The 27,088-nt window shown below is 39.6% G+C and overlaps 2 protein-coding genes across 2 annotated transcripts; both read right to left on the minus strand.

The window, feature by feature from the left end:
• Positions 1-5,577: 5,577 nt before the first annotated feature.
• On the minus strand, positions 5,578-7,022 carry LOC123476829. The gene has a single exon (XM_045179671.1). The coding sequence runs from the start codon at positions 6,347-6,349 to the stop codon at positions 5,822-5,824; it is 528 nt and encodes a 175-aa protein (XP_045035606.1). The 5' UTR covers positions 6,350-7,022; the 3' UTR covers positions 5,578-5,821.
• A 3,615-nt stretch (positions 7,023-10,637) lies between these two features.
• Positions 10,638-13,188, minus strand: LOC116934577. Its single transcript, XM_045179810.1, has 5 exons — positions 12,942-13,188; positions 12,662-12,880; positions 11,231-12,581; positions 10,953-11,156; positions 10,638-10,889 (listed from the first exon to the last, which is right to left on the minus strand). Exons 3-5 carry the CDS (start codon positions 11,548-11,550, stop codon positions 10,709-10,711), a joined length of 705 nt encoding a protein of 234 aa, XP_045035745.1. The 5' UTR covers positions 11,551-12,581; positions 12,662-12,880; positions 12,942-13,188; the 3' UTR covers positions 10,638-10,708.
• Positions 13,189-27,088: the final 13,900 nt, after the last annotated feature.

Raw genomic sequence — 27,088 nt, forward strand, 5'->3', positions numbered from 1 at the left:
TATTTACCAAATGAGTTTCTATCGATTGGGTCTAAAGTTACGAACAACATTAACCTATAGACATTTATGGTGCTGAAGACTTCCCCTTCTTCCAAGGCCTTGGATAGAAATAGTAACACATTACCTATGCTGTTGAGAACGGGATTGAGACTGAATATGCTCAAACCAATCATTCAAGTGATTTCAAGATTACTGATATGATCCATGTGTTGTTTGGTTTGGATCCGGCGAAAAAGAGTGGGTTAACGTGTTCCAGAATTCCTTGCCTTCTGAGACGTACCCTGAGAGTTTCCAGGCGAACATTCTGAAAGCTGTTCTGCCGAAGGGGATGTGCATATCTCCGGGGACAGACTAAGAGATCGGAACTTCCCACATAACCATTTAATGCAGTAACTCATCCTAAATCTGTCTTACTAAGACGTGTAGTACTGGACCGCAAAAGGACGGTATAAGGACGCGCTTAAGCCACGATCGTTTTTTAAAATAAATCACGTCCCACAGATGACATCTTATTTTGATCCATTTCTTTAAAAGCCACGTTGCCACAATTAACAGTGTAGCGTTTGGGTTCAACTTTCTAAGAAATACGTACACCAAACAACAATCTAGAATTGCTTTTTTCAATACGTAGTGATTGGATAAGAAGAAGAAGCTCTGTCTATGATGCAGGAGTCCAATAATCGAAACCCTGAAGAATTTCTTTTCTCTTCTGGTATTTTGGTCAAAAACCGCAAAGTGTCAATTATTAAATGCTTAATTTTATTCAAAAATGTATTTCTTAATGATGAAAGCTAAAATGATTTTACTGTATAATTTGTCAGTCTAAACATATTTATAAAAGTATTGAATGTTGCGTATATGGTAGACTAATCGACTGTCAAGTGGGATTCCCGTGTTCGAATCCGATGACAGAATATTGTTTTTTGCGTTTATTTTGGTAGAGCAAAAAGTCGTCCCGGTGAACACTAAAATGAGAGCTTTGGTGACAGTAAAAATCTGTGTATTTGAGCAGTTTTTGCCGGTCATCAACACCTGCTAAAATCATCTTTTAGTCGTTATTGTAGGATTTCAGGACAGAATGAAGAAATCCTAGTAGTGTTGTTGGGATGAATAAATATCCTTTAAAAGCCATTAGTGTGCTGTTTGGGTTAGGCTTTTTGCGACGATTTACAATATCTCCAGTCCAGTTTTCTCCTTCCCTACTAACACATAGACGTACCCTAGATGTATACGGAGTATACTGAAACGAATGTGGGGCATACGTGATTGATATCCAGGAGACGCTTCTTACATATCCTTTTTTCCCTTCCCTGCATGTACAGTATCCTGCACAAAAAGGTGAACACCGATTTATTTTAAAAAAGCCATCTGTGGGTAAAAAATATTAATAACTTACCTTTTTAAGGAGAGGTAGGTCGGTTTTAGCGCAAAATCATCATAAGGGGGGTTGGGTAATGTCAGTCCAGACACTTTTTTTTTGCCCTAGGTATTAAATGTCTGGAAAAGTGTAGACTGTATCATCGGTAGACTCCCCTACCCCCCGGCTAAGTAGAACTATTTTTGCAATACAAAATAGTCTTTCCATTACTCTTTATTGTCATTATCGGGTCGGGTAATCGGGTAGCATATGGAAACACAAAATTATTTTATCAGTATGCTAGCTATTTGTTATCAAACTGTTAGTGGCATATTCGATACGTTTCTGTTAACGACGCGGGAGTTCCGCGTTCAAAGCTTGTTTGCGTTAATAGTATTTAGAACGAATTTAACTATTGAATATAATTAGATAAAATTTTGATGAGACATATAATATTTAAAATTTTGAAAATAGTATTTATATACGGAAAAACCATGTAAGAAATCGCCATGGAAACGAGAAAACCATTAGTTAGCTCGCATCCTTACATCAGTGTGTGCTGGGAATACTTGCCGTTAGGCATAGCCAAGAATTTTACAAAGTTTTATCATTTTTCTACTCTACTGGTCTACGCGAGACAGACTAAAGGAATGGAAGTTTCGTTTCTATGGCAACTAAACATTTGTTGTAGGCGGATTTGCTTAACCAACAAAAACAAAAGAATACTTTAATTATATCATTATTAAATTATAAAAATATAATATAAATCACAATTTATTAGAAAATAACAATTGGAATTAATAATATATATTAAATATAATAATTAGAATAGTGACTTATTAAGAATTCTTTTAATGAAAACGTTTCAAAACAAAAGAATGCCTAAAAATTTACTATTGTAATAAATAAATCTAATATTCATAAAAAGAAATTATATATAATTTTATTTCAGTTAAAAAATTTTTATATTAATTAAGTATAGTAAAAACTTTTCTAACTTAATTATCATAGACCTACAATACTTAACTTAACAATACTTTTTAAAATGTCGTAATACTAATAACGTAAATACTAAAATCACTTTATTAACTAAATAACCATTTAAATATACAAAATCCTACACATTTAATATTAAATATTCATCCAACAACTAGATTTGAACCCAGATCCTTTTTCTTAGCTATCCAGTGCTATACCACTGAGCTAGCAGGGTAATGAATCCATTTAAATATTTTGCAATATCCATATACGTATTTAATCTATATTACCAATTAATGACGGCAACATTGCATTCCAACAGTTGGCAACATTGTAATTTAAGCAGAACATTTATTTAGTTTACAACTAGATACAGATCAGTTCAGTATACTTGCTTCTCTGAATTAAGTAAAAGTATAGTAACAATAAAGTATATTTGGTCGGGTAAAATAGACCTCATCCGAAGGATTTACTATCTGGTTTGGGTTGGGAGGGTGGAAGAACCACGAGATGGCACGTCTGACGATTCAGCCTGATTTGGCCAAAAACACAAAGTATTTATGGGGGGAAATTTTTGCATAGTAAATTATACAAAAATACACTGAATCTAACGTCAGGCGCCAGACGTTTGATTCGGTCGTTTTCAACAAACCAGACCAATTTTTAAGATTTCCTAAAAACCACCAACGCTTTCCTTCGCAAATTCTGGAGTTGTTGTTCTTCGTTTGAACAGTGAATTTTCTTTTTAGGAAAACTTTTAAATTTAACTCCATCCTTGTGATTCTTTTCACAGTTTCGTACGCAACACTTCATCTTGTTAAACTTACAAGTTTGACGTTTATAGAGTGAACAACTATACACCAGCTAGCTAAAGAATTCGGGTTCTTCTGCTAGCCGGGTCGATCACAAAAAAGGACCCTTAAACAAAAATTAACTACAAATAAATTAGACTTAAAAGGAGATAGAGGGAAAAATTAGGTTATTACCAAATGAATAGCGAATCCACTGTTAGATACAACAGGGAGGTAAAACATAGTTATAGAGAAGAAAACAATATTTTTAAAGTGAAATGGTTGGTTTTCCCATAAGACGCTGTGGACAACGTACCACAGATTGGACACAAATTTGATTTTCGCATTTGCGGAGAATGCGCAACTTAGGATGTCCAATTGCTCCATTCTTATTTGCCTCTTACTCCTTTATTTTTAACTGTCTGTCCAAGATTCTGTCTTGCCGACATTCTTGTCACTGAATCAGAGGATATGCCAAGTTATTAGTTTATGCCATTACGTATTTTAAGAATGTTCAATAACTTAAACACTTACCGTGGGTATTATACAAGTTCTTCAGAACGCACAGAAATAAGAAACAATCCGATTTGTAGAGAACTAGAGATATACATTAAAGAACCTTGTGGTTTAATGAAAACACACACGAGACAAACAGAGGACGAAAAATGCAATTGAAAGTTTTGAAACTAGAAAAAGCTGTTGCAAAACGTTTTGCAGGTGCAATAACGCTGTCAAAATGAAGTTACTTTCGATTCATACACTGTTGCCAATTTACAAACTTCAAATCTTAAAAAAAAGTATTTTGTATTTGTATTTGTATTTTATTCACTTTCAGCGTAAACGACCAATACAAAATTACAAATACAAATATTTTAAATAAAAATCAGCCCAAATACAAATACCGAATAAAATACGTATTTTAAGTATTTTATTTTGAAATACTTTTATTTTAATACCCAAATACGATACACTGTACTATACTATACTATACTATACTATACTATACTATACTATACTATACTATACTATTCGTTAATATTTTTTTTCTTAGCTCATGGAACTCCCATTGATTGGTACAATTTTTGCCGTGAAGTTTCGGAAGATGTAGTAATTAACAATTCTGAAAAGATTGGTGGCTTTGGTATTACGGTAGAAATAGACGAATCGAAACTTGGCAAAAGTAATCTGTTAGATGCTGTAATGATTTTAGTTATTGTAATTAAACGTTTTTATTGGAAAATATAATCGGGGCAAAAGGGTAGAGGGAGTATGGGTTTTTGGTGGAGTTGAAAGAATATCTGGAAAATGTTTTCTTGTAGCAGTGAGTGATAGATCGGCAAATACGTTATTGGATGTAATCAAAGAATGGATTCTACCTGGTTCTATCATTATATCTGATTGCTGGAAAGCATATGAAAAAATAGAGTTAGTTTTTACTTATATTTATTTGATGTATGTTTTATTGTTAATAATTGTTTGTTTTTAAATTAGGGAACACAATAACTACATTCATCTGAAAGTTAATCATAGCTTGCATTTTAAAGATCCCGAAAATGGAGCACATACCAACCAAATAGAGGGTAAATCAATTTATATTTAGTCTAATTAGTAATAAGTTATTGTTTTTTTCAGGTTTGTGGAATTTAGCCAAAAAAAGTCCTCCAAATACAAACAGAAGCAAAAAAATGTTTGCTGGTTATTTAGCAACCTTTATGCTGCGTACCAAATGGAAAGGAAAAGATAGCTTTAAGTTATTTATGCAATATGCAGCTAAATTGTATTGTGAGGAATCTACTACAGACGTAACTGAAACAAAACGGTTAAAGAATGCTTGTAAGGGAAACATACTTTACTTTATTTAACTTATGTTACAAAAAATTAATATTAATATTTATCATTCGGAAAAAAAATTGATTAGGAATTGGTGTTTCGTCAACTATGTATGTGGAGAAGTTTAGGTTTGGGGACTCTACACTGAATGTAAAGTTAGATGCCTATGAAATAGTTTTTTTAATGTGTTAGAGTGTCGATTGAAAAGTAAAATTTATTACCGTATGGTTTAATGGGGTGGAGCAAATTGGGTGATTTGTGGTTTTTTCTTCCGTTTTAATTGATATTTCAGTTGAGTTGATTTTTGTTTTTGATATTAGTTCCTAAAGTTTGTTGTTTTTCTTGTAACTAGTAATAGAAAGTTTTATTATAGTAATAGATATATTTACATCAGTTAATATTGATAGGTTTTGGAAAGCTAATTTGAGATCCGGTTTAGTTGAATTTGTATCTTCTTTTCCTAATGCTAATGTCATTTTCTAAACCAGAAATCGAAAAATAGTATGAAGTTGTTACAACATTAAGTGTGTTTAGAAGACTGACTGTATTCGGGCTCTGCATCTGAGGGGTTTGCCTTGACCAGACGACCTCTAGTGGTCAGATCTGCAACATCTCCCCCCTTCTTAGTTGACAAGTTAATACACTTATTGCAAGGACAATTACACAACTACAACAAAACAAAAGTTAACACCAGCAGCCTTGCATACACTAAACAACGCACATGATAGTGACGAGAATGTGACACAATTGAGGTGACTGACCCAACACAACAGAACACACAAGCCATCACATACATTAACTTATAAAATAAAAAAAATAAAAAAATAAGAAAAAAAAAACAAAAAATAAAAAAAAAAATTCAAATTTATGACTTTAAGTATTGACGACCGGAACGGGTAGATCCTGGCTGATTCACCACTGCGGAACGAGTAGATCCTGGCTGATTAACCACCGCTTCCGGAGGAATCACCTGTTGCTGGGAAGGCGTAGGTGGTGTAGTTTTGGACGGCCGACCACGACGAATCGGCACTGTTGTAGGATTTGGATGGGGAGGTCCTGTTATTAGTGGTGTTGACGGAATGATGAGAGGAACCTTCGGGCGGACCGGACGATTGAGAGTCGGTTGCCACAGTAACTTTGGAAGGATGGGACCGGCGGCCACTGTACGGGCTGTGCTTGATACGCTGGACGAATTGTCGATGTTTATATCACGGCATATGCGACGAAAAACACGACCTTCAGCCAAACGAACAACATAAGAGTCCGGCGCTGTACAGACGGATTCGATAGTTCCAGGTAGCCACAAACCACTGATGAGTACCCGGACGCTCTGCCCGACTTTGAGGGCTGAGCCACGGACATCAAGGCGGCCTTCATGTTGAAAACAGGCCATCGCCTGTCGCCGTTGTAGCTGAGCTTGAACGAAAGTCGCTGGGACATGCTGCGGAGTAAGTCGGTCTGGCAAAAACGGAAGATTTCCTCTCAGATGACGACCTTGCAAGAGAAGTGATGGTGACGGAAGATCATTCGATACTGGAGTAGACCTAATGGCTGCTAAAGCTTCCCAAAGCGTTTTACCGGATTCAACATTTTGAGGATGGTACGCTTTACAGTCTGGATATGACGCTCCACGAGACCATTGGATTGAGCGTAAGTGGGGCTGGATGACACTGCACGGATGTTGCGCCTATCACAGAAAGCGCGAAACTCCGCACAGTCAAATTGAGAACCGTTATCTGACATGAACACTTCTGGGATACCGAAATCACAGAACACACGCTCAACCTCCGCGATGATGGGGGAGGATGTCAGCGAACGGAGAGGCACACAAGACGGCCATTTGCTGTACGCATCAACGATGAGAAGATAGTTGACACTTTCGAAGGTGAATATGTCTCCCGACACATGCTGGAATGCGTGTGACGGCAGCGGCACAGGACGAAGAGGCGGCGATGGATTTCGATGGCGGTGTGTTTGGCATGTTACGCAGCTAGCAACCATGTTTCGGACTTGATCATCGCATCCCGGCCAATACACAGCTGACTTGGCTCTCAGAATGCATTTCAGTTCACCAAAGTGTCCATCGTGAATCCCCTCCATGACCTCGGGACGGAGAGATACTGGGACTACTAGTCGACTGCCATACAGAAGTAGTCCGTCTACTTCAGAAAGGGCGTTACGAACACCCCAGAACGGTTTCGCCGCTATTGGACAATGAGACTTGTGTTCAGGCCAACCTTTGGATAGGATCTCTTTGACGAGACAAAGCGTAGGATCCGCACTCGTTGCAGCTGCAAATTTTTCTCTAGTGGACGCTTTCGGTATGACTAGGTTGAGCACTGAATGAACTTGCTCCTCACACCCCTGAGTGACGTCATCATTAAACAAGTTGGGTGACGGTGCTCTGCTGAGTGTGTCAGCGATGGATCCTTGCCCGGCTTGTACACCAATTTGAAGTCGAATTGTTGCAACTGGAGACGCATCCGCTCGATTCTGGGTGAACAAGATGCGATTGGTTTTTCCAAGAGGCCAACCAGCGGCTTGTGGTCGGTTTCAACTACCACTGTCTGTCCGTATACATATTTTTTAAACCGTAGTAGACCAAACTGAATCGGTAAGAGTTCCTTTTAAATTTGAAAGTAGCGTTTTTGAGTTTCCGTGAGCGACGTTGATGAATATGCGACGGGCTGTCCGTTTTGCAGCAACACAGCTCCAATGCCTATGGGTGACGCATTTACCGAAACGACAACAGGTTGAGAATGATCGAAGAGACGTAAGACAGGTAGAGACGCTAGGGCCTTTTTCAATGTGGCGAACGCTAACTTTTGAGGCTCCTCCCAGATCCACGCAGCATCAGCTTTTAGCAGGTCACGAAGTGGTCTGGTGAGTCCAGCTAGGTCCCGACAAAATTTGTCAAGATAGGTGACCATCCCAAGTACACGTACAAGGTCAGCGGGAGTGGTGGGATCTGGCATTTCCAGAATTGTACTGACTTTGTTTTGATCCGGTTTGAGAGTCCCCTGTCCTATGACATGACCAAGCCACGGAAGTTCCTGTAGAAAGAACCGACACTTCTTTAACTGAAGTTTTAAGTTGTGAAGACGGCAACGTAGGAATACTTTTTCGAGATTCACATGCAGTTCCTCTTGTGTTTCTCCGGTGACGAGGAAGTCGTCAAAGTAAATGAGAACACCTGGCAGATCTCCAAACAGATCAAACATGGTTTGAAGGTAGACTTCCGGGGCTGATTTCAATCCAAACGGCAGGCGAAGGTACCGGCCCCTCGGTGTCACCATCGTACAGAGGTAGGACGCTGCGGTAGACAATGGTATTTGGTAAAAGCCTGAGGCGGCATCAAGGCTGCAAAAGTATCGGGCTGTACTGATTTTTGCAAAGAGTTGTTCGATGGTGGGTATTGAGATGTGTTGTCACTGGACTGCTTTATTCAATTCCGATAGGTCCAGACAAATACGCACATCACCATCCGGCTTTCCCACCACCATCATACGGCTGACCCACTCAGTGGGTTCGTGAACAGGCGTGATGATACCCGCATCCTCCATTTCGTCAAGTTTCTTGTTCACACGATCCTCGAGGCGAAAAGGCAGGCGACTGGCCGCACATATAACTGGATCAACACGATTAGTGCCAGATAACAATTTTATATCGTGTTCTGTTGGTAATTTACCTTGACCAGTAAATACATCCATGTACTTCACCACTATTGGAGGAGGTTGGGTGACGGGGGTTGACTGAATGGCATCAACTCGACGGATGAGATTAAGTTGGCCACAAGATGGCAGACCAAGGATCGGTGGCTGCCCAGGCTCGTCAACAACCACGAAATCAACCGCAAATTTAGCACCACGATGAATTATTTTAGCGGTGTGTAGGCCTAGAACTTTTAGCAGGCCATTTTGTGCACCATAGTTTCGAACAATAGGTCCTGGACGAAGACGTTGAAGTTGTTGAGGCATGCGGAGAAAGAACTCACGAGGAAGAATATTGCAGGTGGCGCCAGAGTCAAGTTTGAAATTTACGTCGACGCCATCTAGCGACAGCTGTTGGTGCCACTCGGTCCCACCACTGGACGACTGCAACATGTGATTCACAAAATAATCATCTCCAACAGACCTCGGAAAAGCCATTGCGGTGCCTCCTTGTTCAATGTTGCCAATCCACTGATGTTCTTCTTCCAACGCATGCACCCTGCCTGTTGTTGCTGGCGGCGACTGATGTGCTGGCTGCTGTGGTGGCCTCTGGTGTTTCTGATTAGGACAGCAACTGATGACATGTCCAAGCACTCCGCAACCATGACAGCGCACATTACCCACACGACACTTTCTTATGGTAACGATTACACATACTGCATCTCCCTTGCTGATTGTCTGAATGAGGTTGAGTTGACGGCAAGGTCTGATTTGTCGATGTGGGCTGCTGTCTGCTTGTAGACGGACGATAACCTGGCCTGCTGGAGGGCTTCCGGTCGAAGCTTCGAACCGCATGTGCTGACTCAGCTGCAGACGGGGTATTGATGATCGTGAGTTGACTCTTGGACGCTTCACACGCGCGTATTACATCACAAGCTTTAGCCAGTTTTAAATCGTTTTCGTATAGAAGCTTTTCCCTTACAATAGGATCCGCCACACCTAACACGAGTTGATCACGTAACACCGACTCAACTGCGCCAGCTGGATAACCACATGACTGTATCAGGCTTTTTAGTTCAATTAACCACATGTCTAAAGTTTCTCCTGGAACCTGATGACGCCTTAGAAACTTGAAACGTTCAAATACCTCACTACAGCTGGGCTCAAAGTGTGCTTGAAATTTGTCCAACACTGGCTTTATCTTGAGGGCATCTGCGGCTTGTGCTTGAGGGAATGTGAACGTGTCGTAGATTTTGAGACACTCACTACCGAGAAGAGTAATCAGCATACCCACCTGTTTTTCTTCATCGACATCTTCTTCAGCATCAGTTCGTGTGGCGATCAGGTACCACTCAAATTGTCGACGCCAAAGTTTCCACTGTGACGCCAAATCACTGGCGCCGAACGAGAAAGGTTCAGGGGTCTTGAGAGATGACGACATCCTAAATTAAGATTAGGATGTAGCAGGATGCACCAGATAAAGCTGGATACACGAGAGTTCAGTACACAGTCCATAAAAACCACGTGCAGGACTGTGCAGACGTCAGCACTTCTGACACCATGTTACAACATCAAGTGTGTGTAGAAGACTGACTGTATTCGGTCTCTGCATCTGATGGGTTTGCCTTGACCGGACGACCTCTAGTGGTCAGATCTGCAACAGAAGTTTAATATATTCGTTGTTATTAATAATTATTACCGTTTCTAATTTTTTAGTTTCTTCTTCAACAATACTCCCTTTATTATTTAACAATACACCCATGTTTTTCATGCACAATTGTCTGAGCATCTTAGGCAGACTTGAAAGAAGCTTACCGATTTTGGAGCGCGCTCAGAGCTATCCGCTCACACCCGTAAAACGAGCAAATCACGCTCTCCGTTCACCATTTGAAAAAAAGAGCGCGAGCCGCTCGCAAAAGCTCTTTTTCCGCTCTTCAAAATTTTGTTGCTGGATGTAGACTGAAAATTTCAGTTTCTTATATACATATTCCATTTTAACATGTGTATTGTAATTGAATACATGTAGTATTTTACATTTTTGAGTTTCAGTTAAGGCTTTTTTTCAGAATTGAATTCTTATTTACTTTAACTTAGTAATAATTTTACTTAGTTTTAGAAGGACTAGTCTTCCAGTTTCTTGAACATGTGCCATTTTGTTTTAAGAAAACCAGTCTATCAAAATTTGCATCAGATAAATTTGTACGCTTCGGTACAAAAATCAGGCCAGCAACCCTAAACAGGCGCTCACAGGCAGCAGAAGATGGCAATGCGCTAATGTACTGTCTATAACAAAGAAATTTATTGGAATTAGTTTTTTACGTTAATATTTGAATTATTAATTTCTACATGAATATTTGCTTGATTGTTTGGTAGCGATTGAGATCCTCAAGAATACCGTAGCCGTCATTGACGTAGCGATCCACTTCGCCCAGTTCCGCAGAGGCCTTCCATTTCAACCCGTCCAAGAACCGGGAATTTTTCCTTGGTGGTGAAGCAGTTTCACTTAAACTAACTGTGGCGGTGTCTTCACCCTCGATGCTTTCATTTGCCCTATTCAATCCACAGGAAAAACAGTATTATTATTTAAGCACAAGTCAACCAATAACAATCGAATTTTAACTTACAAATTGCTGACGCATCTCTTTACTTCTTTTTCGAGAAGTTTAACGTATTCAGGTTTCTGTTCCTTGGTTAACCATGATAATTTAAAGCGGGGATCACTTATAGATGCGAGACGGAGATCGCTGTTTAGGAAGAACGATTGAAACCTTTTCTCTATTCCATCTGAAAGACAGTTCACAAGCGGTGTGCAGTGGATGATGTTTCTATCTTCTTTGAATTCGGCAATTTTTTCCTTCAAAATCGTGAGAACGGGGAGGACACACCCAGCTGACATTTTTTCCTCATTTTGAAAGACGTCAAGGGCTTCAGTTAGTGGCTTCATTCTTAATATATTCCCTCAAAAATTCCTCTTCCAAAACAGTAAGTTTCTTCAGTTTGAAGTGATCAAAGGCAATAGCAAGGTTATCTCTATTTTTCGTCAAAAAGCTTTCCACTTTAACCAAAGCATCAAAATAGCTGTTCCACCTAGAATAGATAATCAGTATATCAGCAATTTATCAATAATTTCAATACAATGCAAATTCCAATTTCTTATCTTGTGGCGTTGTAGATCACGAAAAGTTCGCCCATTGTAGCTTTGATGAAATCGGATGCTAAGGAGGAACGGCTCTGTTTATTCCAGATTGCCGTAAGCTTTGCATCCACACTGCTCTTCAATTTTTGAAACCGTACACTGTCAATATTCTTCACATCAGTTGTGGCCACCAAATTCAGGGAATGACAGCTGCATCTCATGTGGGGAGGTAGATGAATATGATCTTTAAGGCATAAGTCATCGTCAGCGTCACCAAGATCTACCTCCTCTGGTCCACAATTCAAAATGTCGCCTATATCAATAAATACAAAATCGTCTTTCTCGTCTTCGTCATGGGACATATCTTCATCAGTGGCTGGGTTTTTTTCAGGTGAAGAAGGTCGTTTGAACATGTCAAAGGCTTTTAAAAAGTTCGATCCATTGTCAGTAATGGTGCAGTTTACTTTGGAGCAAATCTTGAATTCTGTGTGCATATCTGATATGGCCTTGCCAACAACATTGTATGTGTGGGAACCGTAAATTCATCTAACACCCAAACACGCACTGCGACGATCAAGATCTTGTCCCATCCAATGAACTGCCATTCCCAAAAAGCTACGTCGCCGTGAAGTGCAGCAGTCTGCTGTGGTGCTGACATAATCAGCTTTGTCAAGTTCAAAAATCAAATCTGCTTTACTCTTGCTGTAAGTCTTCTTTAATAGTTCCACCATGAAGGGGCGACTCCTTATAACAAGTGGCCCAGACAATCCACCAATGAGGTTCTTGAATGCTTCCTTTTCGACTTCACTGAAAGGAAGGAGGTCAGCAATCAGGTGGTTCTGTAAAAGTAAAAGTTCAAATCATGAATGGGATGAGATCAGATGAGATAAGACTATGACTAATGTGAAGAAAAACTAACCAGAATAGCTTTGTCCAAATCTTCCTGTGTTCTAATCTGCTTATACTTCCAAGAACTATCCAAACGATTCTTTATAGAAGGCTGATTAGCCTTTTTTAATTTTCTCGTGGTAGAGAGTCCAGCTTGAACAGGATTAGATGACTGTCTTTCTTCGCTTGGTTCTTGGTTTCTTCTTTGCCAAGCAGAGTTAAATTCTGTTAGGTGTGTAGGGTGTATTGTCTGGAACGAACAAAAATTAGAATTTTTTCAGAATGGATGACTACGATAACAAACAACTTACTCTTATGTGCCTTTTGGCATTGTAGCCAGAATTGTTGGTAATGGTCAGAAGTTCAATCTCGCCTTTTTTATTAAACTTTGTTTTTGTCTTGTGGCATATGAGGCATTTAACTAAAAAGCCTTTGCCATCTTTTTTGTCGTACATGAATTGGAAGTAGTTGGATGGCAACTTAATTCTGGATTCATTCCAGCTTGTTGGTTTTTTCCCCCCGGAGTTTCCATTTTCAACTTCAACATGAGAAGAAGAATTTACACTAAGGAGAATTTAAAAATAGACAAATGAATTAAATACGACCATACAGGGAAAGGGAATCAGGGATACAGGCAATAAAGGATACATACAGCCAGTCAGCCACACAACATTGAAAAACACAAAATTGATTAACTATGAAAATAGTTTTTTTCTACTTACGAGGAATTTGCAGGATTTGATTCTGATTCAGATTCAGAGCCATCAGAGGCTGATAGCGTGATTTGGTCAGCCATGCCTTTACTTAAATAGTTATATTTGCACTTACCATTTACATTGCTTTAGATTTAGAAGTCAGCCTGTTGTTGTCTGCTTTGGAATTGACAAATTGCACTTGGTGAAAATATTGGTTGATAGATGGCGCCACGATCACGAGCTTCCGCTCGTGACTCGTCCGCTCCCGCTCTAGCTCGCGATTTTTAAAATAGAGCGGCTCTAGCTCGCCGCTCACCGAAAAACGCGAGCGCGCTCGCATTCCGCTCTAGCTCAGAGCGCGCTCGTTTCATCTCTGATCTTAGGGGTGGATCCTTTTAAATTGCGCAAGGCGTGAATCAGGTATTCTTATATTAATTAATTATTAGTTGAAAATTTTACTTATTTTTATATTTATTAGTTTTATGCTATTACTTGTTATTTCTTCTACGTATGTCGGGTTCATGATTTCCCGCTGGATTGCTCCTGGTTTTCCGCCTTTGCCAGATCGTTTGTGCGCTAAGAAATAAGTTTATTATTTGAAATATATTTTAGTTAAAAGTTATTGTACTCACTTTTTAAATATTCATTAGTGAATATTGAAGACATTAATTCACTTGTGAATTTGTACTTGGTGTAGTGGGAATTTTCAATGGTATCAATTGTCCAGTCTTCTGCTACTATTTCATTGACTATTTGTTCAAGTTGTTGTTTAACACGCAATGGAATTGTAAATGGCTGTGTTGTTGGATATTTCAAAAAAAAAGTTTAGTTAAGTTACTAGTTTGAATATGTTATTGAATATATTAACATATTACTGTAAGTTCGTAGTTTTGTAAGGTTACATCAGATTCATCTTCAGATACATTGTTATATGAAGTTGAATCTTCCTCGTTGTTATTAGATTCAGGAATGATGTTTGTTGCTTGTTGAATTTGTATTTCTTTTTCTAGATTTTTCATTCCTTCTATTTCTGTTGTATTATTTATATTTAATTATCAATGTTTCAAAAATTATATTGTTAAAAAATGATTTACCTTTTTCTAAGTTTTTTATGGTATCCTGCAGTTCTCCGTTTTGTGTTTCCAATATTTGTATTTGTTGGTTCTATATTAAAATATAATGCTAAATATTTGTTGTATATAGTTTATTAGTATAATTATTATATTTACCTTGTTTATTTCTAATTCCTCTAATTGTTGTTTGTAAGTTTCAATAGCAACCTGATATCGAGTACAATTATTTTCAGTTTTTGCTACACAGTAGGGGAGACTGGAGTAAGCCGGGACGGTTTTTGTTTTCCCCCTATATCTCCCAAACTAATCATTAAATTAATTTATTATTTTGTTTTTAATTATTCCATACGGTAATGTACCCCCAATATTTTTTATATAATTTAATAATAAACCATTTTCCCATATAAGACCTTTAAAGTTTTCTTAGATTTGTGAGAGAAGCCTATTTTGAGGGGTAAGTGAGGACACTAGGGTGGGTGGTGAGGGACGTCCTCCGTTTTCGCCTTAAAATTCATTAAAAAAAATTGTAAAAATTGAAATAGCGTCCCATTGCATAGACTGTATAAGTTAATAAATGTTTCAATTTGATTATTGTGTTAATAAAAAAATTTTCTTATATGATAAAAAACCCTTATTACAAGATAGGTGGGGGTTGGGCTTATTGTAATCGATTAATATGCTGAATAATCGATTGCTTGTGATCATTCTAAGGAACAGTAATGGCGTCATGAGCTCGGTGATGATTGATGGGTTTGAAGGCCAAACCCGCCCACTAATGTCCCATTTTAGTCAAAAACAGCTGTCCCGATTTCCCGATAAAAACTATTTTTTAAAACGTTAATATTGTCATGTGTAAAACTAATCAACCCTTTGTGTATCTAGTCTCCTCTTTCTACGAAGACCTTGGTGCCATGTATTTCTTAGAAGACCTTGTACTTATGCTATTTCCCATGAAGACCTTCACTTCCTAACCTAGCTTACCCAGAAAAACCCTACCTCACATTTTTCAACCTAGACCTCACCTACCCAGAGATTTGGCAGATGTTAGTGAGCTCTTGAAGCGTTTGTACCTTACTTTTGTGTGCTATTTTTCTTGAAGTGTATCGATCTACTGGTTGTGTTGTGCCAGTAGTGGAAATCTGGATTTCTGCCTGTCTCTCTAAGAGCAGCATTAAGACAGATTTTAACTATTGAGTGCTCTTTCGCCCTTTCTATTAATCAAGCCAGATATCAAACGTGACATTATGGTGGAGATGCAGGGTATATCTGGCATTTGATTTATTACATTGTGGCTCGACGTAGTGATTTCATTATCTACTCAAACTATTGTGAGTTGTTCCTGAATACTGACAATATCCGGACACATCTTTTCCGTTTGTGTTCGTCGCGGTTTGCAGCTGTTTGAAAAAAAAATTCCAGTCACCACTTCATAAATTATACGGCTAAGTCATTTTTACAATTTTCTTTTGCTAAGTTCTGTTTGTGTGTGCATAAGCATTGCCCTCAAAGTCCCTTATTATCTTGTTGATTTTTATTTGATTAAATTATAATGGAGGGAGAACAAAATATTCAGGGAAACCCAGTAGCACCACAGATTGAACTTGTATTAGCTGGACAACGTCATAGAGAACGCGAACCTCCTATCTTTTATGGGCGGGCTGGAGAGGATGTTGTTCATTGGATTTCAAAATTTGAGAGAGTGGCTGGATATAATCTTTGGGATCCCGCTAGAAAATTTTCACACTTGGGGGTTCCTCAACCTCAGACTTACGATGAATTAAGAACTGCGTTGTTGACGGCTTTTCGCGATCCAAACTACGAATACGATTAAGAGTCAAAATTGCGAAATCGTTTCCAAGGGGTTGATGAGCCCGTTATGACTTATTGTTACAACGTGGTTTATTTGTGTTCAAAATTAGACCCTGACATGCCAGAACAAACTAAAGTGCGTCATCTCTTGCGGGGATTAAAACCGTCTCTGTTGGAAAAAGTTTATCCGTTAGTTGAACATGGGGTCACTAATACACAAACACTTTTTCAATTAGTTCAACGGCATTCACAGGCGAGTCATCTGGCTAACAATAGCGACTGGTCAAGTAAAATTCTTCCACCAACTCCTTGCATGTTTGTCACTCAAGAGCAATTGCAAAAAGCTATCACGGGGGTCGAACGTAAAGTGGAACAGGTAGAAAGTAAAATGGATGCTCAGTTAAAAAATGTTCAAAGTCAAATTGAGGGAAGCGCTACTTCAGTAATACAAGCTGTCAGCGACATGTTTAAGAATAATGCCCAAACCAACACAAGACAAGACAACACTTTTGATAATCAGTCAACGTTCAAACGCACACATGAAGGGAAACCAATTTGCAATCGTTGTAATCGACCGGGTCACATTGCTCGTAATTGTCAGACCAAACAAAACTTTTCAAAAGAACGTAGATGCTTTAAATGCGGGGATACTAAACATTTGGCCAATGCTTGTTCCAGGAATCCAGCTACGTCTCCTAATTCAGATCCAACTAACAAATCCTCAAACTAAGTTCGGTGGTTAAAAGGGGTCACACCACCGAAATCTTATTTGCTATTCCCCATTTGGATAGAACTAAATTAGTATTAAAAGATGTGATTTGTTGCAAATATCTAGTAGAAGCGATTATTGATACGGGATCCGGAATTACGGTTGTTTCTCCTACTTTTAGTAAACTCTTGAATATACCATTACAACCCTGGATAGGACCTGATATTCTGTTAGCTGATGGACAACGTACACGACCGTTGGGAAGTATTAATATTGAAGTCCGCATAGATAATGTCACTGTTTTTGTTTCGGCTATTGTTCTTCAAATTAATGGATATGAATTATTACTCGGAAATGATACGTTACGTCAACTTAAGTCCATCAAAATTAATTACGAAGAAGAGCAGGCTTCTTTTAATCTTTGAAATATTGATTGTATTGATAATCATCCAAAAAATACTTCCAACTATGTTTTCAGCAAAGAGGCCCATACAGTTCCTGCACATTCTTCAGTGGCTATCGCTGTTGAACGAACAAAAGATGTCAAAAGCTGCGGTACCTCCTCAATCGCCCAACTCTTGATGATAGAGCCTTCAGCAAAGGTAATGAACGACAAAGGTGTATCTACTGGACGTATTTGTTTTCAATCTAATTCGCCACCTGAAATTATTTATTTAATTAACTTTTCTGATTCTCCTCAATGGATTAGTAAAGATAGCAAACTGGGGGAGATAATTAACGTTGAAATTCCAGATACAAAACCATTGACTCTTGAAGAAGACACGATAGATTTTGAAAATGCTATAAACAAAGAACTACCTGAAGAGGATCGTCAGGCCATTAAAGACTTGCTCTTTAAACATCGCTCTTGCTTTGCTGTAAATGACCATGATCTTGGCTCTTCCAATTTAGTTCAGCATGGAATTGATATTGGCAACCATCAACCTGTCCATCAAGCCCCCTATCCTAGTGCTTGGAAACAACGTGAACACATTGAGCCACAAGTAAAAAGGATGGAAGACGCTGGAATTATTGAACGATCTCAAAGTCCCTTTGCAGCTCCAGTTGTTTTGGTTCGTAAATCTGATGGTACATGGGGGTTTTGCATAGATTATCGCCGATTGAATGTAATCACCGTCAAAGATGTATATCCACTCCCTCGAATTGAAGATGCTCTGAGTAGATTAGAAGGATCAAAATATTTTTCTTTAATGGATTTACAAAGCGGATATTGGCAAGTCCAAATGAAACCCGAAGACCGTGAAAAGACTGCTTTCATCACAGCCGATGGACTCTATCACTTCAAAGTCATGCCTTTCGGTCTGACTAACGCTCCCAGCACGTTCCAACGAATGATGGATGTTTTACTAGCCGGCCTCAAATGGAACACATGTCTTGTGTATCTTGATGACATTGTAGTATTTTCAGATTCCATCCAACAACATCTTACACGACTTGAAGATGTCCTTCAACGTCTATCAAAAGCCAATCTGAAGTTGAAACCATCTAAATGTACCTTCGCTGCAACTCGGCTCAAAATTCTTGGTTATGTGGTGTGTGGTGCGGGCCTTTCACCTGATCCTTCAAAAATTGACGCTGTCATTAACTTTCCTGTACCCACATCTTTAAAGGATCTACTCAGTTTCATTGGGTTATGTTCCTATTACCGAAGATTCATTAAAGACTTTGCTGTTATTGCGAAACCTTTGACGAATCTCTCTAGAAAAGGACAGCCCTTTGTGTGGACATCTGAACAACAAAATAGTTTTCAAACTCTAAAAACAGCATTAACATCCTCTTCAGTTTTAGGTCATCCCAATTATGAATTGCCTATGGAGATACACTGTGACGCCTGCGACTATGGAATTGGGGCAGTTTTGATACAACACCAAGATGGCAAGGAACGAGTACTCGCCTATGCTAGTCGTCTCTTGAGTTCGGCTGAACGAAATTATTCTATAACTGAAAAGGAATGCTTGGCTTTGGTTTGGTCTATTCAAAAATTCAAAATTTATGTGTGGGGAACTAAAATTCGCATAATAACAGACCATCATGCTTTGTGTTGGCTTATGCGCAAAAAAGATCTTGCAGGTAGATTAGCCCGCTGGAGTTTACAACTTCAAGATTTTGACATTGAGATTATCCATCGTAGTGGCCGACTTCATTCAGATGCCGACACTCTCTCTAGATATCCTACTAGTCCACCCGAACCAGAAACAGACATACCTATGTTTTATTCCTCCTTACCTGCCAATATTAATATGAGATCTTTACAGATGGAGTCTAACTGGTACAAAGCCATCATTTCAGGACTACAAGAAACACGTCCACAGAAACGGGTTCGTCATGCGATTCGTCACTTTGTACTCCGTGATGGTGTTCTCTTCCACCGCGTTGTGAAACATGGTCAAGTATTTTATAGATTATGCATCCCACAGGTACTTATCGAACAGGTGCTCTTAGCCTGTCATGATGATATTACAGCAGGTCATCTTGGAATTTCCCGCACATTAGATAAAATCCATAAAAGATATTTTTGGCCTAAAATGACCCAACATATTACTAATTATGTTCAATCTTGTGCAGACTGCCAATCAAAAAAGAAACCCCGTGAACGACCGGCGGGTTACATGCAACCTATTCATCCAAAACAACCATTTGAAAAGATTGGACTTGACTTAATTGGACCATTTCCTCTTTCATCTTTAGGAAATCGTCATGTAATTATAGCAGTGGATTATTTGACGAAGTGGGTAATAGCTAAAGCAGTTCCAGTAGCTACCACGGTTCAAATTGTTGATTTCTTTGTCCGACGAATAATCCTTCAACATGCAGCCCCTTTGAACGTTATATCCGATCGTGGACAATGTTTAACGTCTGAATTTGCAGAAGAACTATTCCGAGCTTTACAATCCAATCACCTGGTCACCACTGCTTATCACCCGCAATGTAATGGGCTTGTCGAACGATTTAACCACACCTTTGCGGAGATGTTATCCATGTTCGTCAACTCAAATCACTCAAACTGGGATGACGTGATTGATCATGTTGTATTTGCTTACAACACGAGCAAGCATGAGTCCACGGGAATGACACCATTCTTCTTATTATATGGGCGAGAAGCGCGTTTACCAATTGATGTGGCTCTTGGTAACAATCCTAATCCCGTTTCTACAATTCATAAATTTCAGCTTCTTCATCAACTTCCATCTCTCCGAGAAAAAGTTAAACGACGACTTCTATTAGTGCAACATCGTCAGAAACAACGGTATGACAATCGTCGTAAAGAAAAATCATACAAAGTTGGTGATTTAGTTTGGGTATACCGACCCATTCGAAAAAAAGGACGCTCCACAAAACTTCTACACAGGTATAATGGTCCATTTCGAGTAACTAAAAGATTGTCAAAAATTACATACGAAGTAAGAAGTGAACAAAAGCACAAGAAAATAACAGATAATGTACACGTATGTAACCTAAAACCATTTTACCCTCGACTACCACTTCCTATCCTTGACATGACTAGTCCTCGGAAACAGCTGGCCAGTGTTTCGCGAGGGGCTCGGGAGAAAAAAGTCAGTTGTGGTTTCTGACCAAGGCTCCGGGAGCGATACCTTTCTTTCTATTCCGCCCTCTGATTTTCAAGAGAAAATGCCAGAAGTGAGTTCTGACCAAGGCTCTGAGAACAGTATCCCTTCCTTATCACATCCTCAACCCTCTATCCTACCTACCATTACTCGAGAAAAAATACCAGTTGTGATCTCTGGTCAAGGCTCTACGAGTGTTTCTGTTGACAAAGACAAAATTCAAGAAAGACGAGTAAGATTTAAAAAGCAAAATTTTCGTTCGTCTTCCCGTCCTCGTTTAATTTATGATAATTTACGACCGAGAAGTGGTTTAAAAATCCACAATCGCTTAGGTATAAATGAAAATTAGTATAGTGTTCTCCATGATCGGGTCGATCATTTTTTTTTTGTGGGAGGGACGAAATGTCATGTGTAAAACTAATCAACCCTTTGTGTATCTAGTCTCCTCTTTCTACGAAGACCTTGGTGCCATGTATTTCTTAGAAGACCTTGTACTTATGCTATTTCCCATGAAGACCTTCACACCCTAACCTAGCTTACCCAGAAAAACCCTACCTCACATTTTTCAACCTAGACCTCACCTACCCAGAGATTAGGCAGATGTTAGTGAGCTCTTGAAGCGTTTGTACCTTACTTTTGTGTGCTATTTTTCTTGAAGTGTATCGATCTACTGGTTGTGTTGTGCCAGTAGTGGAAATCTGGATTTCTGCCTGTCTCTCTAAGAGCAGCATTAAGACAGATTTTAACTATTGAGTGCTCTTTCGCCCTTTGTATTAATCAAGCCAGATATCGAACGTGACAATATTATCTATAGTAATTAATCGAAAATTATAATTTTTGTTTTTAACAATAAAGAAATGATTAAGCTTCATTTCCATATTAAATTTACATGCCATTTGCGATTATTTTTATCTAGAAACATTAAATGGTGGAGACAAAATTAACTAAAAAAAACCGTTTTTTTAGTTTTTTTAATAACTGATACACACAGTTATTGACAAAACTCAACCAAATTTCATGCCAAAGTAGATTGTATGTATCTAAATAACATACTAAAAAAATTTTTAATTTTATTAGAATCTACTATATTCCCCCCTACTGTCCCTCTTGACCCGGTGTCCCGGCATACTCCAGTCTCCCCTATTCTAAGAGTTCTTTACCTTATTTATTTCGTTTTCTTCTTTTAAAGTTTTTGATTCAGCTTGAAGTTTTAAGATTTTGGCCACTAAAGATGTTTTTTATTCACTAAGATTTTTTTTTCTTCTGTTTTGGTCATTTTAAAAATTTGTATGTAATTGTATTTTTGGATTTTTTGAATCTGTAGCAGATAACAGTAGTAGATAGTTTTTCCAGTGTTGTGACTTTATATATATAATTATGTAATTTATAGTTTTCATGAATTATTCTTAATTTACTTTATTTGCTTGTTATTTATTTAAATAAATTTAGTTATAATTTAGTATTTGAAAATGAAGTTATTGAATGTAAATTTTATATATATAGATTTTAAAATATAACATGCAACAACGCATAATTTCATGTTGCAGACGACATATTATATACTTTGTATTTCATTCATTTTTTAAAGTTTGTAGTGTGTACATCTGTGTATTGGATAACACATATTTTTAAGGAAATTGTTCGTTGTTAATATTTTGGTAATAGAGTAGTGGTATTAGAGTATTTTTTTTTATTTAATATTTATTTGACTAATTTAATTACTTAACTTAATTATACATTACTTTATAAAGTTTTTATTAACTTAATAGATTTACTTTACCTTACTGATTAGCAGAAATGTTACTTTTTACTTAACTTAATTGTGTTAATTTTACTTAATATTTAGAGTGTTTAACCTAATTATTTAACTTAACTTTACTATTTTACTTTATTACTTTACTATTCCATTACTTTACCCACCCAAAACCCCTATTTTGCCTCGCATAGCTCGGGCTTGGTCCCGCTTAGTTACTTAAGTATAGTTAAGTTAAGTTATTTTAGTTTACTATTTTACTTTATTACTTTACTATTCCCTTACTTTACCCACCCAAAACCCCTATTTTGCCTCGCATAGCTCGGGCTTGGTCCCGCTTAGTTACTTAAGTATAGTTAAGTTAAGTTATTTTAGTTCAGTAAATATGGTCGGGTAAAATAGACTTTTACCTTACCTTCTCTTAAAAAGTTTGTGTTAATTGTGACAAGGGCTCTCTGACTAATAGAGATATTTTTAATGCTCGATTTACCGTCCGCTAACTTGATGATAACTGGTGGAAGGTTGGTTTCAGAGTTACACGGTTGTTTTCGGGTTGGGCTGCAGTTATTCATGAGATTGGATCGATGCATAACGGATTCATAACGCGACGTGGTTCTGATGTAATTGGCACTTGAGGGGGAAGGGACAGAGAGTGGTTTTGCAAGGAAGGTAGACAGCCTGTGGCCGGTAGGATGATGATTTGCCTGGGGCCTACTGTAGGTAATGGGTGTCACTATGAGACGGTGTGGTACGTCCTATCGCTACAAAGACTCAGAGCGAACTCTCAATTAAACACCAATAACAGACTTAAAATTTATAAATACAGTTTTACTTCTAGCAGACGCGTATCGATGTTTTTCCTTAGTTTATGAACAAAACCAGGACTTTGCCAGGCAACGTAATCGCTAATCTTACTTTTAAAGGTCAATAGACTATATTGTCGCATGGTCATTCAACCGCGCTAGTGTTTCGGCGTCAAGGCTCTCTCTGGTATGTAAGACCAGAGTTCTAAGGGCAGTCGGATGCTATTCCGAGGGGAGACATCCAGTTGCCTGCTATATAGGGACCCAGTGTCGGTATGATCGGGGGCAGTCTTTTGCCAGAGTTGTTAGTTATCACAGCCAATTATTGAATACACTAGTTACCACTAAACAGAGTTATTACATGGTGGAGATGCAAATCCACGGGTAAGTCCTTTCTTCACACTACTATTATTTGTCTATTTGTTGTATTTCTTTTCAGAAGGTAAGGGGGTGAAGAATCGTAAGGAGCCCCTGAGAGTTGACGACCCAGCGGGCCGTTGCGCCTTAAATTGCCGGGATACGGGGCTACGACGTCAACCTTGCCGACGTTCAAGTGAAGCGAGCAGAATTAGTGGACAGAAAAGAAGAAAGGCCAAACCCGTAGATTAAGAATCGCCGGGACGCAGAGTGGTTAAGTTTAGGTTAGACGCAAGGTGGAACTAGGCTGACGGCGGTAAGTTGCAGGTTCAGACGGAAAGCTGAGTGCGGCAGAGAAAAGAAGACACCGGAAGGAGCAGGATAGATGCGAAGGGCGACCAGAGGTCGGGGTCCGCGGAGTAGAGATGGTGTAGGGTGGTTTACGACATTAGAGGATAAGCCAAGTGGAAGCGAGGAACAGTGAAGCAGACCGGGTGGGAAGGTCGACCTTTGCAGGACTGCGGAGAGAAGGAATCCATAAAACAAACCAACCCAGAAGAGGAGAGGGGAGAAAAAATGGGTCGTAACTGGCCAGAAGGTTGGCAATCGCCAGAGAGCGAGTCAGAGGACCAGGAAGAAAGACAGGAAGCAGAAAAGGAAAGTAACAGACTGTCAACACAAGCGGCATACCAGCTTACGTTCAGTGAAGTAGATACGGAGGTGGGGGAGGACGTCCACGAGGCAGACGGAGACGGGAAGGGGCAACAACTGGAGAGGGATTTCGAAGTATATAGGAGGCGATCGTCAGTCATCAGCAGTAGGGTAAGCGAGCTGAGAAATCGACGGGGTGGTGTCTCAAAGTGGCCGGGCAACCCGAGGTCGTCGGTTCGGGCGGTGGGCCTTAAGTCGATTAGGCTAGCACAATCCCAAAACCAGCCGATGGCGGCTCAGCTCAAGTTTCAATCTCCGCCCGAATTTGTAGGAAGAGAGCATGATGACATTGGGGACTGGCTACATAGTTACGAGAGGATCGGGTGGTATAACCGCTGGGGGGACAACGAACTCCGCGATCACGTAGAGTTGTCATTTTCAGGTGCAGCCCTGAAATGGTATACGTACAAGGAGGCAGCGGGGCAGTTGTCGGGGGAATGGCGTGATCAGTCAGTCAATGTCGATCCGTGAGTCAGGGCCCAAATTCTTTTTCAGTATACCCCTATAAACCGAATGCAGTTTAACGAGGCCAAACTACGGGACAGGAAGCAAGGGATGGAGGAACGCATGATAGATTATTACTACAGAGTACTGGATCTGTGCCGGCGGGTAGACCCTAATATGGGAGAGGCCGTCAAACTAGGACATCTGTGGCGTGGACTGAAACCTAGCGTATTGAAAAAACTTTGGAGCCTTAAACCCGGGACGTGCGAAGAATTCTTGCAGGAGGTGAAGCGTTATCAGGAGATGACGTCAAGAACACGGCAGGACGAGTGGACCTTGGGAATATTGGGGAAAGAGGACGCGGGGCAGAACCCGACAACAGGCCAGGAAGTGTCGGTTGGAGACCGGATGGAGAGAATGGAGAAAATGTTCGGGGAGGTAATGGGAGTAATGAAGAAACCACGGAGTCAAGTGCCGAATAGGAGACGCCCCACTAGATAGTATGGTCATTTTAGCTGAAAAAGGGGGGTATACCTAGGACAATTAATAATTTGAAATTTTTTTAAATGAGCACTATTTATACTTATTTTTTAAGGAAGTATAAAAAACCCGTACAAAATCGTACTGTGGGATCACATATAAATTTACAATTGAAAATTTGAAAATCGGAAATGGGGGTATAACTGTAAATATTTTATTGTTTTGAGTATATGTAATCAAACTTTATATGTTAATAAACGTGTGATTCAAATTTCATTGTTTTTTATGTAGATTTACTATTTTTTTGTGAATTTAGGAGTTACTCAAATCGGTTTCCGCGTCGAAATTTTTTCGCCGTGTTTAACATGGCGCTTATGGCGGTACATGTCATCTTAAAATTAATGCTACATATAAACGAAATCACATTAAAATTCCAAAATACTCTAGTTTTTTAGCCCATATAACCGTGTTTACTTTGTATTTATTAGATTTTATGAGAAAAACACAGCAGAAAAGTTATTTACATTAGAAAAAACTACCCTTTTTCAAAATTCCCAAGTGTTTTACAACACACCCGCCAGGGTGACATTTTTTGGGTCCTGACAGTTTTCTCTGACAACTACACGCAGACGAGAAAATAACTTGGAAAGATTATCCGACATGCAATAATAAGCAATCAATCACTGGTGCTACTGTGTTCCAGCAGAACATTTCAATAACAACAACAAAACGTTGAACTTTTAGTCGAGAAAAAGTTGCAGTGGCCAACCAAAAAATGTCACCCTGGCGGATGTACTGGTGTTGGAAGGGGACATCGACCTTCTACTGGAGAAGGACATTCTAGAATAGCTGGTAACTGTGATGGAAGATTGGGTCACTCCCTGAATTTTTCATTGGCGATTTACCGATAAGGGACATAAGTGGAGGAAAAACAGGAGGAAAGGGCGAAGCTGATATTGGAACTGGGACAGGAGATTCCAGCCCAGACGATGGTTGTCGTAGGGATCAAGCCCTTGGACATGGAAGAGTTTAAGGGAGGGGCTATGACAGAACCTTCGGAAGCCATCCTACTAAAAAAGAGAGTTTCGATGGGTAGGGTGGTGGTGAAGGTGACAGAGCCACCCACGAAGATAACAATCACCAACCTGTCCAAGCGGGAGAAATGGTTAGAGTCCGGGACGGTATTGGGTCAAATGAATCGAGTGTACGCCAACATTGAGGAAGTAACACCTATGGCCGCGATCACCATGCAAGGGGAGGAACGGCCAGAGCGGGATTCCAACCACCAGATTTTTGAACGTCTACAGGCGAAAGACAAAGTGAAAGTTTGACGAGTATTAACAGAGTTCGAAGACTGCTTTGTAGGGCCGGAGGATACATTGGGGGTGTGTACGGCTGCGAAGCATGAAATCGAGACCGAAGACGCCCACCCGGTTCAACACACCCCCTACCCCAGCGCCTGGAAAGAACTGATCCTAGTGGGGACGCAGTGTCAAGAAATAGAGAAAGCAGAAGTGATTGAGAAGTTGACCAGCCCCTGAGGGGCAGCGGTGGTCCTAGTCAAGAAAAAGGACGGAACGTGGCGGTTTTGCGTAGATTATAGGAGGCTGAATACAGTCACCATAAACGACGTTTACCCGCTGCCTAGAATTGAAGAGACTTTGACGTGGCTAACCGGGGCGGCGTTCTTTCCGATAATGGATTTACAGGCAGGGTACTGGCAAGTACCCATAATAGAGAGTGACTGGCTCAAAACTGCTTTTATCACAGCCGTCGGTCTCTTCCAGTTCATGGTGATGGCGATGGTACTCTGCTCAGCGCCAGGGACGTTTCAAAGAATGATGAATGTAATACTAAGTGGCCTGAGGTGGACGACATGTCTCGTCTACCTCGACGACATAATAGTTTACTCGCAGACATTGGACGCGCACGTGGAGGGATTAAGAGACGTGCTCAGCCGGCTTCGAGGGGAAAACTTTAAGGTAAAACTCAACAAATGCGAATTTGCCCGCCCGCGGCTCTGAGCGCTGGGACACA

This window comes from Daphnia magna, linkage group LG10, assembly GCF_020631705.1.
Source record: "Daphnia magna isolate NIES linkage group LG10, ASM2063170v1.1, whole genome shotgun sequence".
Classification (NCBI taxonomy): domain Eukaryota; kingdom Metazoa; phylum Arthropoda; class Branchiopoda; order Diplostraca; family Daphniidae; genus Daphnia; species Daphnia magna.

Bases quoted from the DNA above. Each gene is read 5' to 3' on its own strand.
- LOC123476829 (XM_045179671.1), bottom strand. From the start codon at position 6,349: ATGGCCTGTTTTCAACATGAAGGCCGCCTTGATGTCCGTGGCTCAGCC.
- LOC116934577 (XM_045179810.1), bottom strand. From the start codon at position 11,550: ATGAAGCCACTAACTGAAGCCCTTGACGTCTTTCAAAATGAGGAAAAA. The intron at 11,157-11,230 runs GTAAGTTAAAAT...TGGATTGAATAG, and splicing joins AAGAGATGCGTCAGCAATTT to GGCAAATGAAAGCATCGAGG. The intron at 10,890-10,952 runs GTAGAAATTAAT...TCTTTGTTATAG, and splicing joins ACAATCAAGCAAATATTCAT to ACAGTACATTAGCGCATTGC.